Source organism: Puntigrus tetrazona, chromosome 20 (assembly GCF_018831695.1).
Source record: "Puntigrus tetrazona isolate hp1 chromosome 20, ASM1883169v1, whole genome shotgun sequence".
NCBI classification, from domain to species: Eukaryota; Metazoa; Chordata; class Actinopteri; order Cypriniformes; family Cyprinidae; genus Puntigrus; species Puntigrus tetrazona.
In genome coordinates, this window is record NC_056718.1 from 5160985 (window position 1) to 5182041 (window position 21057).

General features: G+C 36.1%; 1 protein-coding gene across 1 annotated transcript in view; it reads right to left on the reverse strand.

Annotated features, from left to right (window-relative positions):
• Positions 1-221: 221 nt before the first annotated feature.
• Positions 222-21057, reverse strand: part of LOC122324433 (exostosin-1) — a 198864-nt gene continuing 178028 nt past the window's right edge. Inside the window, exons 9-12 of the mRNA XM_043218830.1 lie at positions 14953-15042; positions 9544-9704; positions 4271-4442; positions 222-459 (exon numbers count right to left, since the gene is read on the reverse strand). Of these exons, the coding sequence (XP_043074765.1) occupies positions 274-459; positions 4271-4442; positions 9544-9704; positions 14953-15042 (609 nt within the window). The 3' untranslated portion in view covers positions 222-273. The remainder of the gene's footprint in view (positions 460-4270; positions 4443-9543; positions 9705-14952; positions 15043-21057) is intronic.

Below are 21057 nucleotides of genomic sequence, written 5' to 3' on the forward strand. Positions count from 1 at the left end.
ATTCACATCATACATGTGCGGCGGCTGCGGCCCTCGCAGACGACAACACCCACAACGACAACAAACTCATACACGCAAGGAGCCTGTCCCGTTCTGAGCAAGTGCTTGCCACCAAACCCTCAGCCACAGATCAAATCATTCAGTGTTGCATATTTTGTTATAATTTATTTTGTAGATGGAATATATTGTATTTGTATCTGGTCGCTGTTGATTCCGGGGGCAACTGAACACTGCAGGTCTGTTTGAAATGAGTTCGGCAGAACATTTGTTCGCTCACAATCTCTCGATGTCTCTGTATTTCTTGCGCAGGATAGAGACCTGGTCTTTGAAGAGGACGGGATCCAGGCGCAACTGGGAATGAAGGAGAGGCATGAAGCCAAACCAGCTCGTGAAAGAGTTCATGCAGGACTGACGCTGTGCAAAGTGGTCTGGGTCGGCCCATCGAGACGCCTTAGAGCCCTGAGAGAGAGAGAGAGAGAGAGAGAGAGGGAGAGAGAGAGGTCTGTGTATGGTTCACCAGGCAGATTATGAATGAAAGCAGGAGCATGTTACTGGAATTGGGCTGGAATTGGGCAGCACTTTAGAAGACACTGACAAACAGAGCGAACACCGAGTGTTCATTTCACGACTCAGAGAACAGACGACAGTTATGGCCTTACGTTCACGAGAAACACTGAGGAAGGATGTCTGGCTGCTTGTTAAAGAAGCTTACATTGTGCTAATACAGACCTACACGCTTCCAATCCCTCGGACACGCAGAGGAACAAAGAAATATACCATAGACATTTTGCAACATTCAGGAATTCTGAAACTGAGAAATCACAAACCAAAGTTTGACCAATCTGTGATTCTAATTAGCCAATTGACCTTTCGCAAAGACGAGTCCCTTTTTGTTACTTTTGGTACCATGGCAGTCTCATCGCTGCAAAAAATGCTTTTTTCGGTTCCGGCCAAAAGATCTAAAAATTCTGAAATCGAGAAGGAGTTTTTAGACAAGCAAAAATGATTGTATTGTTTTTAGAAAAAAAACTAATCAAAATGAAGTTACTTTTTGCTTAGAGCAAGCTACATAATCTGCCAGTGGGGTAAGCAAAATAATCTTTCGTTTTGCTTACCTCATTGGCAGATTATTTTGCTTGTTTCAAAATATATATATATTCGCTTTTTCTGAAAACAAGAAAATCATTTTTGCACGTCTTCAAAACCCATTTTTAGATTTTTAGATATCTAGGCTGTAAACAAGACAAACAACATTTTTTTTGCGGTGCATTGGACCAACAGAAAGGGCAGAGTAACTTTCTTTTGATATGAAAAGAGGGACAGCTTTTCTCTTCTTTTAAGAAATTCTAATTCAAATAATGGTTTGAGGCTCTTTAATGTGACATGACAGATTGCTCTGACATCTCAGTTCAAGTGTGAACTGATCATCTTTACACCTTTACCCAATCTCACGGCAATTCATACATATTTTATGAGGTGGCTAATTTGTATGCCTTCGTAGGATCTCACTAAGTCATACGATTTTGCTAATGACGTACACCCAACCCCGCCCCTAAACCTACTGGTCACTGGGGTTTAGACCATTGGTCTCACGGTGTGTTCAAGTCATGTCGGATACATTTATATTTACGAGTTGAAAGCACATGTGCGCCACAAGAAAGTCGTTGTTATGAGTGGGAAGTTTCAGAGTTGGGGGAGTGTCAGTGAAAACCTAATCAAGGTCTTCAGGATAAATACATAGATGCCTCATTGGCCACTTTGACAAGTTGACACAAGAAAAACAAATGGAGGTAAATGGGGATCAAATCACGATAATGTTTACATTTATCAGGCAATTTCAGTGGTTTGTGAAATACATGGATGCATAACTCTGCCTCCAGTTATTTAATCAGGCTTGGAAAATTATTATCTTTTGCAAGAAATTGTGAAAGCTCACACTTATACTGTTGATTTGGATTTTAATTTTTTTGTTAACAATTATAATACATAATGTAGTACCACCATAATATGCATATGTAATGTCATTTTAATGTGCATTAAATTTATTTACTTATTTTTATTTATTTATTTATTTTTCAATGTCTTCAACATTTTAGTAGAACAAAGCTCATTCCCTCTGAAATACTGGCAAAAAAATAAATCTAAATAATACTTTAAGTACTAGTAATTTACCATCACTGAGAAAACGGAATAAAATCAATGCATACAAATCAAAAAGTTGATTTGATTTGGGATTGATTTAGAAAAATATATAAGACATTTTATTTCAGTTTTCAGTTCTAGCTTTCCTTGAAAACAATGTAGCTAGTTCTTAGTTCAAGATCTGACCAATAAAGACTTATTCTCAAGTACTTCCCTCAAGATTTTCCTATATTCTGTAATGGGGTTTTAAATTAATGAACGAAATAAGGTCATAAACAACTTGACAAAGCTTGATATAATAACTATACAATACACTCACCCTTGCAGAAAACGCAATGTTTTTTTAAATCTAAATTATTAATCATTATAGCAACATCAAGAGCAATAACTAAGAAGCTACTTTGTTTTCCTTTCTGGGCTATTTACATTATTCAGTTTTTCATGTAAATACACATACAGCCTGTGTAAATAATTTTAAACGCGGTCTATAATACTGTAATTTGAAACTGGCAGAAATTGAGAGATAGAAAGATTACGGGAAGCGAGAGAAGTTTGAATATGATCGGGGTCATTCCGGCCATTCTTGGCTTTTTTTTTGGAAATAGGCTCATTCTCCAACTCCCCCAGAGATGAGTTTTACTGTTTTTGAATGCATTCAGCTGATCTCTGGGTCTGGCGATAACACTTTTAGCATAGCTTAGCATAGATCATTGATACCAATTAGACCAGTAGCATCGTGTTCAAATATGGGTTTCGATATTTTTCCTATTTTATACTTGACTCTTCTGTAGTTGTATCATGTACTGAGACTGAAAATGAAAAGCTGCTGATAGGTTAGTTTAGATAATACCCCGGAAATGTGTTTTTATTAATGTGCAACGGTCTGTAGATCCCCAAGCTGATGTGTCAGCTACGTTTTCTTCTGTTTCGATATGAGAGTTAAGGAGCGCTGCCCGGGCCAATATGGGGGCTACGCTGACTAGCGGTCTTGCGGCTAACGCTGCATATAGGTATTTATTATGTTTATGTTTAGGATTATCGAAACTTTTCTGATAAAAGTGTCCCAACTCAAGCATTTTTGACAATTGTTTCTGTCCAGTCCGCTCGTTTTATAGTGTTTATAGTGAACTATTCCTTTAGTTTTGTAGTACCCCTTGTTGGAAACGGTATATATATATATATATATATATATATATATATATATATATATATATATATATATATATATATATATATATATATAATTTCCAACTGGCATTTCAGCATTTCTCAACACTGTCAAGAGTCTTAATGTTTTCTTACATTTTTCTATGAATATTTTAGGAAAAAATCATCAGGTTTTTTTTATATTTTTTTCAATGGAAAATTAACTTGAAGTAAATGAATAATAAACAATAGTGTAACATATCAGAATACAACATTATCATAAATCGACCCTGATATATAATATAATATATTACAATATGATATAATATAATATAAAATAACACATTATTTTACAGTTACACCTCTTAGTTGGTTATTAGCATGCGTATTACCAGAATATCAATTATGTATTAGTGCTAATTAAACACAGATGACTTTATACTACATCTCTCATCATAGCAATTACCTAAAATTAACAACTAACTTTTCAACTATTAATAAGCAGCAAATTATGAACGCATTAACGCAAAGTCCTAGTTAATAGTTAACAAGCGTTACCTATTTTAAAGTCTTACCTAATGTAATATAAATATAATATAATATATATATTAATAACATGTTCCTTATGATTCCCACCCTTATTAGTCACTAACCAGCGTCCTTTAGACTCATAGAGCTATTAGAAACAAATTAAGAATATACCAAAAGTGTATTGAGAGAAAAGGAGAGGGACAGTGGGGAGAAACAGGTGAGACAGACAGAGAGGATAGTACTGCAACCTTGCTGTCAATCATTAATCTCGCCCTACCATGAAGACATTCATCAAACAGGCCAATACTGCTGAATCAGGTCCACACACACTCACAGCCCCGGGGCCCTCCATCCATCACGCACCACAGAGACATTTCTGACCTCAACAGGGAATCACTCTCTGGATACACGCTCTTCTATTTACACCCCATGCACACACACAGACTCATACCTGCTGCATCATGGTCTCCTTGTACTGCTTTTTCTGCGTGACTTTGATCGGCGGGAGTTTGGTCACTGCAGAGACGAGGAAATTCATGAGGATGTCCTCACAGTTGGCCAACTGGTCCACCACTGACAGCAGAGACGTCGGCAGGTAGTGTGTGTACAGGTGATGATAATACCTGACCAAGAAAAAAAAGAGGAATATATAAATATATTAACTGGATAACGGTTTGCCTGTAGGGATGTTAAAACCGACCAGGTTTTTCAGTGTTTCATTCTGAATGCTGCTCAGAAACCCTGCCATTTAAGAGACCGTTTGCCTAAAAAAATCCAATATTAATATCTCACCCTCGTGTTCTTCTAATCCGTAAGACCTCTTTTCATCTTTGAAACACAAATGTGTCATAGGTAGCGTGGATATATTTGTAGCGATAGATAAAAATACACGTGTCAAAATTCTATTATATATGTGATATTAACTAAAAATTTAGTAAATTGCCTACCATAAATATATCAAACCTTAATTTTAGATTATATTTCATTCAAAAGTTTGTGCATGTGTGTTTCAAAGAGGAATATATATATATGGTCACTATCCACCCGCATTACCAAGTTATGAATAGCCAGGATACATTTTTTTCACCTAGAATGGTGAGTAAAATATGCCGTAATTTTTATTGTTGCGTGAACTATTCCTTTAACAGAGTGCAACAGAATAGAATTATTCAACACGTTTATTTCATTATTTATTTTTTTTGTCTCCCACAGCATAAAATATACAGTGAGCAAGCAATTGGGCAAGCAGCCTTACGTTTTCTTAATAAAATAAAATGGGTGGAGAGTCAACCGAAAATGAATCACCATTGTCATGTTGCCCCAGACCTGTATGTTTATCACAATATATATATTTTTTGGTTCCTGTATGGAAGTCCTTCAAAATATCTTTTGCTGTAACAGCATGATGTTGAATAAATGATTACAGAAATGAATGAATTATCTCATATTTCTCATATATATATATATATATATATATATATATATATATATATATATATATATATATATATATATATATATATATATATATATATATATACGCCCTACGAGTAATAAAATGTTCCTCTGGGTGAGACTGAGACTACAGTCATGATATCCAGCACAGTCAGAGAGCCACCCCGCTGCGGGAACCTCAAAAAGACAGATGTTTTAATTTCTGTGAGTGACACCTACTCTCTCCCTTTCTCTCTTCCTTATTAAACCGAATCTCCTTTCCTGCCTGCAGACGTCTTTTCTGTCATTCTCTTTCCTTCCCTCTCTCTTTGAGGGACAGGCGTCAGAGCGTTCCTCTCAGCCCCGCAGGTGGCTTATCTCTCTTCACACGTTTATTTATGTCCTTTTCTCCCGCGCACTTTAAGCTGGGGTCACTTTGCAGGTGGCGTGTCAGCTCGCTGACCAGTAGCAAAGCGGTTAATCTGTGTGTCGGGTGTGCGATGTGTCAGTCTGAAGGTCCGTGGGTGTGTGTGCGCGTGTGTGTTTTGAGTGATGAGTTCAGAGACCTTCAGCTAAAACAAACTGCGAACTCCATCTCACCTGTGCCATTTATCGTTAAAATATGGCCAGTGAAGCTGTCAGACCGAACATTTATTACCTGCTTTAATATCAGCCTGTCTCTGAGCGATCTCTATCACAGCAGGTCTCACATTCGGCTTTTACAAGCACCTGACAATGACCTCGTATCAGCCTCTCGTCCAAATTCTGTGAGCCAAACAAACCAAAAAAACCAAAAAACCTGCTACTGAAGATTCAACAAGCTGCGAATCCCCGCTGTGCTGTTGTTCGGGTGATGCGGAGGGCGTTTCTGTGCGGTTGCTATGGTGCTCTGAGTGTTGCTAGCGTGTTCTTTTGTTTTGGACGTCTTTCTAGTTTAAAAAAAGTCAAACGATATCATTTCCAGGATGCTGGTTAGAGATGTGGCGTAATATAACTTGTTATCATAACTTTATCGTGGCGATGAGTCATGCAGTTTTCATGAAATAATTTAAAAAAGTTGTATTTTAAATATTTAAAATGGTTAATAAATGGCATTTAATTCAATTATAGTTTCCAAACCCGTTCTTCACTGAACAAGTGCATTTATTTAACAAGTTTTATAATGTAGGTATATAACATAATCACAATTTTTGGCTGTATTAGACAGAGCTGGGTAGATTACTATGAATTATAGCTTGTTGCTGATTCCAAATGACAATAATTGTATCTAGTAATTAATTAAATGTTTTTATTTTATTATAGTTGTTTATCACGTTGATTTAAATGCGTTGATACTCTCACACAGTATTGACAAATATATATATATATATATATATATATATATATATATATATATATATATATATATATTTTTTTTTTTTTTTTTTTTTTTTTTTAATTTGTTTACTTGCAAGTCATGTGACCGTTAACTAATGTGAAAAGTGAACATAATATAAATTACTATAAATTTAGGTGAAAGATGGCGAACAAGTTTGGGAATGCCAGCAGTATATGCAAAATAACGTGAATTTGTCTGTTTTAAGTATAAAAGAAAGAAAGAAACATTTAAAAGATAAAAAAGAGGAATTAGGGAGAATCAATAAATTATGAATGTTATTGCTATTGTGTGAGGGGCCTGCAGGATGACACCAAATGAATAAAACAGTGACTATCAATCTTTTTGACTTATTGCCCAAAACGATATTTAAAGATGATGTATTTCCATTGTCATTTGCGCAAAACTATTGCTTACCAACTTGTTTATGGGCAAACTGGAAATATTGTCCCAAATAATTGTTTATTGAAGCAAAAGTTCATATAATTATGAAGGAAAGTCTAACCTTTACCCTGCTGACCCTATAAGTACCGGAATGAATGCTGTAGCAACCAAAGTGCACCAGAGACAGTTGCATGTTTTCATGATGAAAGATGAATTCACATTGATATGGCTAGAGAGAAATACTTACGCGCTGGGTTTCAGTCCAGCTTTATGTGGAACTTGATGATTCTTGATATATCATTTGTATTGTAGAGTAATATTGAACAAGCTGCAGAAACAAATCAGTGGTTTCTTTCCTAAGGGAAATTAGGGCACCGCATAAAAGTCTTTTGAGATATCTTTACAGGGATTTTGGTTCATGTCTCTGTGTGGTGGTCCAGCTATGAAAAATGTTATAAAATCATTTTTCACAAGTGGACATGCAGCATGTTAAGGGTCATGCGTTAATTCCATGTCATGACTGTTTAGATATTTTTCTTCTGCATAACTCGCAGAGGATAACAATTGGAAAGAACTGACTTAAATTAGCAGAATATTTCACACAAATACTATACGGGGTTGTTTCTTTATTGGAACAGATTTGAAGAAATGTAGCGTCTTAACATCTTGCTCACTAACGTGAATGGAGTCCAAACATCATCCATGAGCAATTGACACGACTAGCTTCTTAGGAAGTGGAAAGCTATGCGATTGTAAGAAAGAAATCCATCATGAAGCCATTTCAACCATCACTTTCAAAATGATCGCTTCCGTGATCCACTTCCTCCAGTCAAATTCTTTATCATACCTCTCAAACGTCATGTGCCCCTCTTGCAAGACAAGCATTAATAGCATTTGAAGTCACCAATAGTTGAATATTCTTCACCAATAGTTGAATATTCAGTGTTATTTTTTGGTTATTGTGTATGTAATGCTCTGTGAAGAAGCTAAGCAAGTAAGCAGATTAAAATAAGCAAAGGATTTTGCTTATTTTTGTAAAGGATTAGTAAACTCAGCTAATCAGGTTGTATTAGCTATGGCAAACTGACTACGGTTATTTTCAGATGACACACACTTTAATCCATATAACTGTTCCTGGGTCTCTGAAACAATTGGAGCAAATGAAATGAAAAGAACTAAAACTCTTTGCAAAAAGTTTTGTACCTTTATTTCTTCCTTTCTCTCATTCTTTCCTCGCCTGCTGTTTTTACAGAAACCATGCAAAGCATTTACGTTAGTAACTTAATTGAGACTACGCTTTATTAATGTTTTTGTTTAAGAAAATGCATGCAATTTTTGTGAGTTTTTCTGAAATGGAAACAGTAAAGCTTTTTAAGCCTTCCCACTGTCACCAACAAGTAAAAATCATTCATAGACAGTTTTATGGGAACTGCATGAATTCTGACAATATGAATATGCAGAAATTTCTAATCCAATTTAAGCTTTGGGTGTGCTGAGCATGAGGTGAAAATGAACTAGTATTAGTATTTGTGCACTAAAATTATATTCTTTAAAGAATATTCTGCAAAATGGGCATGAATAATTAAGTATAAAATAATTATTTTATAATTCATTGGGTAACTATTTACGTTGCTCATCCCTACAAAACCTTGCTTTTCTTGCTAAATATCGGAAGTCATTTGTTTTATGTGAATGTATTCTTGCATTCATTATTGTTTTTTCATGATTTCATGGTTTAAGGGGCTTAATAAGAGGCTTTAGAGCTAATTTAAGTTCCGGGCAACTGACTGGGAGAATACATAATGCATGTTATTGTTTAAGTAGTATGTGAAAGATATTTCACATAAAATAATTTTACATATTGTCCACGGGTTAAATCTTCGTGATTCACAATACTGTGTTCTTACCTGAATGATCCATAGCCGTGTTTTTTTATGTAGTGATAGTTGTTCATGAGTGCCTTGTTTGTCCTAAACAGTTGAACCGCCTGTTGTTCTACAGAAATATCCTTTAAGTCCCACAAATTCTTTGGGTTTCCACCATTTTTGTGTATTTGAACCCCTTACAACAATGACTGTATGATTTTGAGATCCATCTTTTTACACTGAGGATGGCTTAGTTATTCATATGCAACTATTACAGAGGGTTCAAGCGCTCATTGATGTACCACAATGAAAATGAAACATGCATTAAGAACCGGGGTGTGAAAACTTTTGATCAGAATGGAGATTTGTACATTTTTCTTATTTTGTCAAAAAAATATATATATATATATATATATATATATATATATATATATATATATATATATATATATATATATACTGGATTTCCAACCTGCACTATTAAGAGTTTAGCAGTACTAGGTTTGGCAGTACTATGTATTTAATTAAAACTCCGAAAGAACTGCTGTTACCAAATGCTAATTGTTAGCCAGCAATCTTTTGTAAAAAAATAGAAATAGCTAGAACAGAATACAAAAAAATGCAGTAAATTAATTTTTTTTCAGCTTTGAGTTGTCTGTAGATTACCTGTGATAGAACGCAGCTCCTGTGAGCACCATGGAGTATTCATTGGTCCATTTAGAGGTATAACCCCACCTCCCCTTCCCGCTGTCCCAGTAATGGCTGCGTGCTGGGTAGCCTACGATACGATCCGGAAAACTTTGCCAAACGATGAAGGCGAAATCTACCTGTAAACCCAGAGAAGACAGAAGGGCACAATTTTGATGACATAACTATTTCAGAAGGTGAGCACAATAAAAGACAGATTGTTATTTTTGGTTAAACTATTCCTTTCAGAACAAAGACATTATGTTCATTTTCATTATCTCTTCAGACCGCAGATAAAACCAAAAGCGAACACCCTGCTTAAGAAACTCATCAGAGGAGATTAAAGAAGTAGAATTAACAAAAGCAACATTAGCTCTTTGATAGTCTGTTAAAAGGACCGACATGGGCTCACTTTCACTGAGATAAATTATCAAAGGAGCCAACGAGAACTAAAAGAGAACAAGCCTTTTCTAGCTCGGCTCTTTATTTAGCCTTGGATTTTCTAAAGCTTTCAGACATGCTTCAGCGTCAACATAACGGACTTGTCTGCATGCAGGGGACGAGAGCAGTTCTTGCTATGTCAAAGTCAGAGTGCGCACATATTAAAAAATGAACCTGCAAATCAGAGGAAAAGGTTGCAAACGTCCCCCTTAATGTTACAATAGATTAATCGCTGCGTTAGCAGCCGACTCTGAGCCAGATTTATGACATCATGCAAATAACGTGGCCTTAAGGAATTACGGCTCTAAGGCGCATCACTCCAGCAATGCATTGTGGGTGACACGCTGAAATTCGCTCCATTCGTTATGTGTACCGGACCTTGATTATGGATCTGAGCGAGTGGGAAAGATGAATGGCAGAAAGAGTCATGAATGCTTGGTCTGAGATGAGAACAGAAACTCACAAATGGCTCACAAATGAGTTTAACTAATTATCTAGCTCTTATTACATTCGACAGTGTGTTAAAAGAAGAATCTTAAGTGTTCAGTGTGCAAAATTAAAGTGCAGTCTATGAAATGTTGGTGGAATGCGAAAGAGGTCAATTGTCAATACTGTCAATACTCCTTAATTCATTTGAAGTGACCCGTAATCAATAGACACACTATCCATTTTTACTGCAAGTCATGTGTGAGGCCCAAACTTGCACGACCAATTTGAAGATGCCACAATAGCTTTTTTAGAGAGTATCACGTATATGTATACTGATGTATGTACGCGGATTTGTTGTTCACGTTCAAATCAAATTGCAAACAACACAAACAGGGTATCTGCGTATAGTGCATAGCATATGTGATACTCTCCAAAATACTGCTCTAGGGCGACACGGAAGAGACAAATTGTTGCATTTTTTTCTTGTTGATTTACCACTGATTTCACACAAATTATTTTTTCCTTGTTGCTTTACCGAATTACTCATGGTCGCATCCTTGCCGTCTATGGGAGGTTCAGAGCTCTCGGGAATTTATTATAAATATCTAAATTTCTGTTCTGAAGGTGAACAAAGGTCTTACAAGTTTGGAACAGTGTAAGTATTTCGACAGTGTTAAGAAGGTGCAGACTTTTGAGATCCCATAATGGAGTTGGCTTCAGTCCATTAGTTGTTAATTGGACTAAGGCAGATCTGAATGTAAACTTGTCGTCAATTGTAATAAATGGGGCAGAATTTAAAATGCAAATTACATGTCCTTTTTGTCTTGCCGTACACGGGTTCTTTACAAATTCATCCTCATCCAGTGTTTGGGCTTTTTCTCTCCAGAAGATATGACGAATTAATAAATGCAGCTGCTTGTACCGTACAAATTGCGAACTTGCTGTCATAATGCGTGATTAAAAGCCAAAGTATAAATTAATTTTAAGCAGACTAACTGATTAGAGGACATTATTTGTACAATTGCACCGATGCACCAAGCAACCGCCATTAAGATGAATGGGAATGTTAGCGCCCTTGGAAAGCACACATTTTATAGGGTCAGATGTACAATAAAGATGAATGGGAAAACAAACACAAGATAAATGTAGATAAAAATTAACCTGCGGAGACATACACAAACACTACATTAATGATGCAATTTATACAACTCTGTCATTATACTATAACAATTATTTTCCTATCTGGTCAATTCTTTAGGCCATTAACTGCGGCACAGACATCATAACACATAGGGTCTGTTGTGCTGCTGTTATGCCACACATGTGCCTACAGTCTAATGATGCTTGACACAAAAAGAAAAAAAAACTCAACCCTTATATTACATTTCCCATTTTAATAAGCCAGTTAATGAGTCGAAACAATGCAATTATCAATTCTGTAGAGCCATAGCGCCGCACAGTCTTAACGAAAACTACTGCTAAATATGCCATATTCTCACATTCTCAGCACTTTTCAATTAAAACCCTCTCAAATGCTTAAAGGGCAATTACTGGGGCAGATTACTGTGCGAATCGAGAGCGAGCTTCCCTCCAAATGTTGCCGGATTTGTTTAAAGCCACAAGAGCTTTCTCACAGAAACCGAGACTCATTAAACTTTTGTAATACGGGTTCTGTAATCTTGTAGCGCTATAAAAGTTAAGTGGATATTCTGGCCAGGCAGAGGTAAAGATGTACTGGGTGCAGTTAATAAAACATCAGTGCGATGAATAATGAATAGCAGGTTTCAAACGCGCACTGAGCGACGGCACACATAATGAACTTGAGAAATTATCTGATTGGACGTATTCTCACTGATTGTGACATTTGAAATATTATTCCGAAGCAGATTATAACTTACAACGTACACTGCAGTACAGCCAGAGCACTTTAAAAAAGCCAGTAAATTTCAGAAGCAATTACAAGGAATGTCATATTACATTATTATTACATATTGACGCAGAAAAACTAAAACCATATTTTCTTGGAAAAACATCTCGCGTCATATATACTCCAACAACATTGTAGTGCATCTTTCCTTCCTCAGACTTTATGGAATTATGACCAATGTGAGAGAAAAGAGATCAGTCTTCGGGATTTAATTGGTTTTGCTGACTTCTACTGCTTGCACCATCAAAGAGGATCAACAAAATCTTTCAAGATCAGACTGCAAAGGAGTTAGCAGTACATTTCATAACCGGATTAATTCCCACATTGTTTTTTCTCCCACCCCTGCCAGGGTATTTACAAACAAGCTTCATAGTCCCATAGACTCAGCCAGGAAAGCCCGATGGAAATGTGTTCCTTTTGTTTGTAACACCCTTAACCCTGTAAACTGTTGGAGAATTGCACTGGCAACAAATTCTTCCTGGCCCTTGGATCATCTCAGCCTTAATCAAACTTAGACCTACGACACCCTAATCATCAAAGCCCCTCTCTGCTCGGGAGAATAAATAAATCCCAGAATTCTTCACATCGCCTGAAACATCTTTGCCAGATGGTGCAGCCATGTTTTGCGAATTGGCGCCGCAGCCACGCAGATTTGCATATCACAGCTCGAGGAATGATAGTTGTTCACTACACATTTATAATCCTTTTAAATAATTATTACTCAAGATTTGGCCAATTTGCTGAGAAACTGGAATCTCATTCAGGCCTTTGAAACATTAACTATTCATCTAAAATTCTGAGGACATGGTTCACTAAACATTTCGCCACTTTTGAGGATGGTACTTTATGTCAGTGCAAATACCAACATCTCATTCATTACCCGTTGAAATTTAGTTTAGTGGGTGCATCGTCCTCAACATTTAAATGAACTCACAGCTACTTGTAAGTTAAATTATGTTCATTATAGAAAATGCTTCTTTCACAAAAAAGCGCTATTACCTACAAATGATTAGCCTAAGCTAAGACTGAATATCATGGAAATACATAACTGCTATCATACCATTAAGAGATTTTTAGAACAGTAAGCTTTTTAATTAATTCATTTTTTTTATAATTTGATCCAAAATACAGCTAATATTTACAACTACCAATATTTAAAACAACAGAGTATTTTTTTCAGGATTCTGTAACTATGAAAATATCAGTATTTATCTAAAATAAAAAGTTTCTGCTATGACATTATACACTAATATATATATATATATATATATATATATATATATATATATATATATATATATATAAAATGAAAAAATAAAAACTATATTAGTATATTGTACTAAAGTAAACATTTGTTTAAGGAGCTAATTTAAATATTCAAGAAACACCTTATAAATTACCATCATTAAATAACATCTGATATTTTGACTATTATTTTTTGGCTTTTTATATAACAAAAAAATTACATTTATAATTTTTTTATTGAAAGAAAAAGTAAAAATACTGCTATTAATAATAATAATAATAATAATAATAATAATAATAAAATGTTTGTCCTTTTCTGTTGTGTCATTGTTCTTTTAAAGACTACTTTTTGAATGCAGTCAGCTATCTTGAGATGCTTACCATTTTATAATCAAAAATTCAAAATACAAATGAAATCCCATCACATCTCCTATAAGTAGGTGTGTAGCTATAAACAGAAGCAAACAGTCAAGCAAAAATACATGAATCCCACACAATGCTATAGCTTGCATATCATATTTCAATGCAGCGTTTCAGGCATGCAACCTTCATTCAGCAAGGTTTTCAAACAGGAAGTTAAAAGCACCCAAATGTAAAAAAACAAAGCAGCCAATGATAGCACCATTGCAATTAATAATAGCCAATAAAAGCAAAAAGTAGCAGAAAGTCGGAATTCACGTTATCATCACTTTCTCATTCACTTGATCATATTCTGATAAAGACGCAAGCTGCCTCTCACTATCAGTATATACAGACGTCAATGTATTTTTTTGTGAAATTGGACATCTGATTAGAGAAGTCCTCTTTTTCTCTCTCTCTCTATCTCTTTCTCTTTGTCTAGCGCATATTATTGTCTGATTAAATTATACAGCTGAGAGCAATTAAAAATGAGCCCGGCAGGCTGCTGATGCTGCAGTGTGCAAATATCATCTCTTCTCTCAGGGAAAATGAAGACGGAGAATTGACATTAACAAAGTGCAGAACAAACACAAAATAAGCCAGAAACGGACAATACATGCAGCACCACAAATACCACTGAATAAAAAAGACTAAATTATGAGGTAAAAAAGGACAGGACAAAGGAAGTAGACCGTCAGAGCGAAAGCTAGCAAGAAAAAGTCCACTCAAGTATCGCAATATTAGCTTAGCATCATGCTAAAAATCGAACTCTTTTGAAATGAGCTTTGTTTCCTTTGCACCGTATGTGAGAAGTGCTATTACAAAATGCCAATCCGTTAGAATATATCGATATATTGTCAATTTTGTCCCTTGGCAAAGGATTGATACTTGATATTCCTTACCATTTCAAAAACAGTAACATTTATTATGATGATTGAATGTCTCACCTCATTGGTGGACAGAACCGAGTCCTCGTCCAGGCTGAGAACTGCATCGGTTTTGATAGCTTGGTGAGGGAAAAAACGTCCACTCATCGTCTGAGGGGGAAAAGAAGCGGCATTAGAGACGTCACTGACTTTCAGCACAGAATGAGGTTGAAATGTGTTAATTAACACCGTTAGTTTTGGATTTGTTACATTGTTCAGAAATGACAATGTATTTATTAATGAAACTTTACTTTGACGCATCCTTGTCTTTCAGCGCCTGCATAGTCTGTGACATCTGTTAGTGTCTAATCCGTTCATCAAGTCAAAGTCACAATAGCTGAACATCTGCCAAAGTACAATATGGTAATTTACACCTTGTGGTAGAAAAAAAAAGGACATTAAATAAAATATTAAGAAGGTGTAGTGAAACTTCAATGCCATTTGAGGTCATTGATCATCCACTTTAATGGTGGATTGCTGAATTGTGTACATGTACAGAAGTTGTATTTGTGTCTGTACACCAGTTCCAGTTCAGGTTTTTGTAGTCTATCAGAGTCCAAATGACAATTTGATAAGCCATTTGTACCAAGAAGTTACTATCTTCTGGATGCCTGTATTGTTACAGCATAGTATACACTACAGTATATAGCTTAGTTTCATACCCATAGACTATTTACTGTCCATATAATGCGATTTCCAAGAGTCAGGGACACAGGTTTTATGTGCCAACAAGCGAAGTCCTGGAGGGTACACAAAGTTGTTACGATGAACACATCTGAGAAGAAACTAGATTTGCCCATCTTTTATTTTCAGAATATAGTTTTATGCAAATAAGCAATATCTACACTACTGCAGAACAAAAAATCCTACTAATGTTTTAATAATCAGTACTCATTATAGCTGGACATATATTTTGTCTACAAAGTCTAACCTGTTGAAAATATGTCCTACAACAAATCCAACATGAAACCTACCCAATAGTGTTATAAAAAGGTATTTGTTGATGCCATTTAAATAGCTTTTTATGCAAATTTGAACTCTTTTGTCAAACCGTAGTTACATGGGATTTGAACCAGAGCTTTTCAGCTTAAGTGCAACGCCGTATCACGTGAGCTATTGAGTAAACCCATCATCTACGAAAACACAGAGATACGAAATTGGATATGTGAGAAGAACCAGTTTTCAAGTGTCCCAGCATATAAATATTGTTTAAAAGTTATAACATGACCTTCTTCAAGTAACTGTGTGAAAATTACACTTTATTAATCAGAACTTTGTAAATTTGTGTAAAAAGCAATACAAGGTGTTAGACTTTTACTGCTTCTAGTGTTCAGTTCTTTTGGAAACTGCACTGATGTACTTATTGGTACGGATTTTGTGACTCTAAAAAGTGCAGCAAGGTATGTTAATGCCATGAGACCAGATAGACAGAGTCACATGTCTGCTCCTTTTTTTGAGAGGTTACCTAACAAGTTTCCAATGGCATACTGTTCATCTGCTTAATTTATTGTCAGATATTGTAGAGTTTGGTTTAGAGTGTACGGCCTTTGACATCAACATCATCATTTCCGAGATCTAATCTAATGACGTTTGCCATATGGTCAGAAGTACTGAGAAAAGGTTATTTATCATAGCAAAAGGGGTTGGCAACAGATCGTTGGATTTGGTCTTCAGATATCTTACAGCTTTTCTCTAAAGTCCTTTTTATACTGCCAAGCCATTGAGAGGTTGACTGGTCACAGAACACCGATGTTTAGAGAACAGTGTGACTTTGTGATATCAGCGATAGAGAGAAGGGGGTTGTTTTTACCCATCATTCCCTCTGTGATTAGCCATTCATCACTGCCACAGCACCGCAGAGAGATGATGACAACATGGTGTACAAAGTCTTCTTCCACAGATAAAAAACTGACAAGTTATGTCTACAAATGTTAAATTCTGTCGACAAATGTTAGATTGTGTCGGCATGCTGCAAAAATGTTAGATCAAATCTCCACACCAAGAATACTGGATTCTTTCTCTTTTTCAAGTCCCTTCAGAGGATATTTGTATGACTTCTCCAGTCAATTCTTTCTGATTCTCAAAACAACCTGACAGCAAGTTTTATAAAAGTAAATGTTATCATTTACTCACCCCTATTTCATAGCTTTTCGAATTACACAAAATAATATATTTTTGTAACCGAATAGTTTTGGTTTAACTTCCATTGTATGGACACTCGGTTCTCAAAATATACTATATAGACAAAAGTATCAGGGCAAAACATCAAATTATAAATTGCAATTTATTTACATAGGCGTTAATATGGAGTTGTTTCTACTGTTGTACTCTTCTGAGGAGGTTTCCATAAGATTTTGGAGCAATGCTGTTGATGATGTTAGTACATTCATCCAGCAGAGCATTTGTGAGGTCAGGCACAGATGTTGGACGAGAAGGCCTGGCTCACAATCTCCATTCCAGTGTTTGATGGGTTGAGGATGTGGCTCTGTGTGAGCCAGTAGAGTTTTTACACAGCAAACTTATCCAGCCATGTTTTTATGGGTTTTACTTTCTGCACTGGGGCTCAGTGATGCTGTTCCAACAGTATCGGAAGCACATTATTCTCCAAAATACCTTGGTATGCAAGCCGTTTTGGTGCATTTTACTTTAAATGCTAATGAGCTCTGCTCCCTCCTTATCTGTGTCTTCATCAGCTGATGTCCTGAGTAAATGACGACTGCTACGTTATTACATTCAATTACATTCATTATTACATACTCAACTAAATGCCTCATTCGCTTATGAGACATTCTTGTCTATAACTGCTCCTCTGTCGAATCAATTGCGCACTGTTTACAGATTACTCAGGATGGGTCTGTGATAAAACATCAGTGTCAACCAAAACTTGCGGGAGGGACCTTGAAATCACACAGCCAAGAATCTAAAGATGGCTTGATTTTAAAAAGGGGTTTGGATTTATCAAGATTTTATTGAGAAAAAAATGCACTGGGTGTTTTTTTATCATTATAAAGTGGTTGTGTACACACAATGCCAACACACATTTTAGCACAAACGACAATGTAGAAGTGAAGTTTGCATCTATTGACACTGACCTGACCCTGAAAAACCGCCCCATATCATTATCCTTTATTCACCAAACTTTCCAGCCGGCATAGTTGAATCTACAGTTAGATCCTCATAAATATTACACACTGTACCTCTAAAGTAAAACAAAAATGTTCCAAAAATTTTTCTAAATGAAGACTGCATGGTTAGAAACTAGATTTTCTAACAAATATGGCAGTGGGTCCGATTGAATTTAGTAATGAAGAGGTGTATCCTAATACTTCTGACCCATACTTCTTCTTTTTTTGTTCCACAGAAGAAAGTCATATAGATTTGGGATGAAATAAAGGTAGGTAAATAAATGATTTTTTGTAAATGCTGCAACTGAAATATATTGTAGTCCGTAGGGGAATTGCTGCTTGCACATTACTGGACTTCCATATAAGTAAAACAGGATATGAAAAAAAGAACAGGGCCATCTTTTATGTGTGCTTCAGTTTCCTGTTTTTTTTCTTTTATTTTGAAGTCTCCCATAAACCACATTCTTGCTTGTTGACTGTTTTCCTGTTTTTTTTTGTTTAAAGATAATTTTGTGTGTTACTTTATTTAATGCAAAGGCCAATTTACGCCGCACAGACAAAATCCAGCAAACCCCCACAGACTAGTTTGTTGGCGTTCGTCTGTGTGGTGTGAATTGGCCTTACCCTGTAAAACTGCACTTTAGAGCCCTACTTTAACTTGCAGGAGTGGATAGACATTGAATCAATAGAAGTGGGCATTGCATAACAAAACAATCGTTATTTTTTCCTGAACAATGCCTGAATAGCTATATGTCCATTGGTTAATAATAAGCTGCATAACCATAGTTACATCAAAAGAAAGGTAAAGTTCTTCTGGAGGTGGCAGACCAAGTTATTCGTCTTGAAAGGTCTAATCCTACTTTGGTTCTCAACTCAAACTCTGCAAATAATCCACTGTGAGTCCAACTGTTTTTAATTAACAGAGCACAGTAGAAATTAACATTTCTGGTATCATTTAGCTGTAGCTTAAAAATCACTTCTTCCCACAATCAATCCTCTGCACCATTAGGACGACGCTGTTTTAATCTATTACAGTAAATGGAGGCTACAGGGGATATTCAAACCTAATTACAGTATTGACTCTTCATTAATACCTCTGCATAATTAATAAAACTGTTCATGTAAAAAGAGTAAGATTTTTTTAATCAAAATAACTCCGAAAGCACCCCTGGTCCAGGGATGTATTCTCAGTAGCATGACAAGCGTTGGACTCCCAGAGAGGCAAATATAGATTCAGGGGATAGAATAAATTGACTGCTGGGCTTGTGTCATTAGTAAAGTTCTTAAATTTGATACTGGAGGGCCGGTTAGCTCCAACTTGCCTCAATACACCTGCCTGAAAGTTTCAAGTATAGCCAGTAAGACCTTGATTAGCGGCTTTAAGTGGGCTTAATTAGGGTTAGAGCCAAACTCTGCAGGAAACTGGCCGATCATGGTGACCCCTGATTGTAGTGATTTTAAAAGATACCCTGCCCTATTGACTTCCATTTTATGTGCATTTTTGAAAAAAATATATGCATTATAATATGTGACAGATGCTGTGACTGCAGTATGTAATATATGCATATCACTGCATTTATCATTCTCAGTCTTCTCTCATATATGTAGGGATTCTGGAAAGGACTATGTAGTTATCTGGGAGGCCAGCTGTCTTTGTTGACACATGGCTCCTTCCTCTGATATCACTCCTTTTCCCTCAAGACACGCTTTATTTAACTGTAAAGCTCACATAATCTTCCACAGGGACTGTCTGCCCTTTACTGTCTCTCTCTGTTTCCTTGCCTCTTCTCTTGCATTATATATATTTTAGAGATGGTCAATATTACATATTTTTAAAAATAGACTAGCAGTTTTCTCGAATCCCTGAGACAATTGGTTGGTTTCAGGTTCACCTGACCTCGATCAGACAAGTTTCTTTTACATAAGACATGTCAAAAACAGCTGGATGGAGTCCTGTAGAATGCAATGAAGCATTTCAGAACAGGATTTCAAGACAAGCGTGTTCTAAATGTATCGCTTATGGCACTAAAAAACCTCTCAAAAGATGTCATGTTATGGCAGTATATAGAGTTGTGACACTAAAGACTTTATAGCATGGCATATGCTTCAAGACCGTGCCCTCAAAGGGTTTTCCTATTCAAACAGTTAAAGCACACCATTTAGCATGGTAATTTAAGCACTGCCGCTAAGGAAAACAATGCTAAAATCCAGTTTAGCCAGTAGCTTTCTTCATTGGTCTACTTTTGTGACATGTTTATTTAAATGAAGCTATTATGATGCAAATACACCTTCTTTCCATGTGAATACATTTATGCCTTTTTCCACAAAAGTCTTAGTAAAAGTCCACAAACGTCTGAGAAAATACGCTAGCGTAGCATGACTAATAATGATAGCAACAAACTACTTCCAACAAGTGGTGTGGCGCAACCAAAAGACCCGAGGGAATATTTACAAAAACATACTTACCTACACATAGCAGGCTTAAAAATTCACAGTAAATCATTCCGGCGAAGAGGTTTATTTGAATGGATCATTTCAAAAAATAATAATACAAATCTTTTTATACATTCAAGTCCCTCTACTGTTTCAAGTTATGTAAATTAGTGTTTTGGTTTAAGGCAGAATGAATGAATATTTTTGAAATATATGTTATGCAGTTTAACGTGAACATTTCAAGGTAAACTGCATGTGTGTATTGCCTTCAGGATCCAATGTTTGAACCACTGGGTCATGGTCCTCCAGAATGGTTCGGTAGTACTTAGCGGTGATGCGTCTATCTAGCACAAGTATTGGGCTAGGGAATGCCATGATATTGCAGTCCAAACCATCACTGATCCACCCCCATGCTTTACTCTGGGCATGCAACAGTCTGGGTGGTACGCTTCTTTGGGGCTTCTCCACATCATAACTCTCCTGGATGTGGGAAAGACAGTGAAGGTGGACTCATCAGAGAACAATGCATGTTTCACATTGTCCACAGCCCAAGATTTTCACTGCTGGC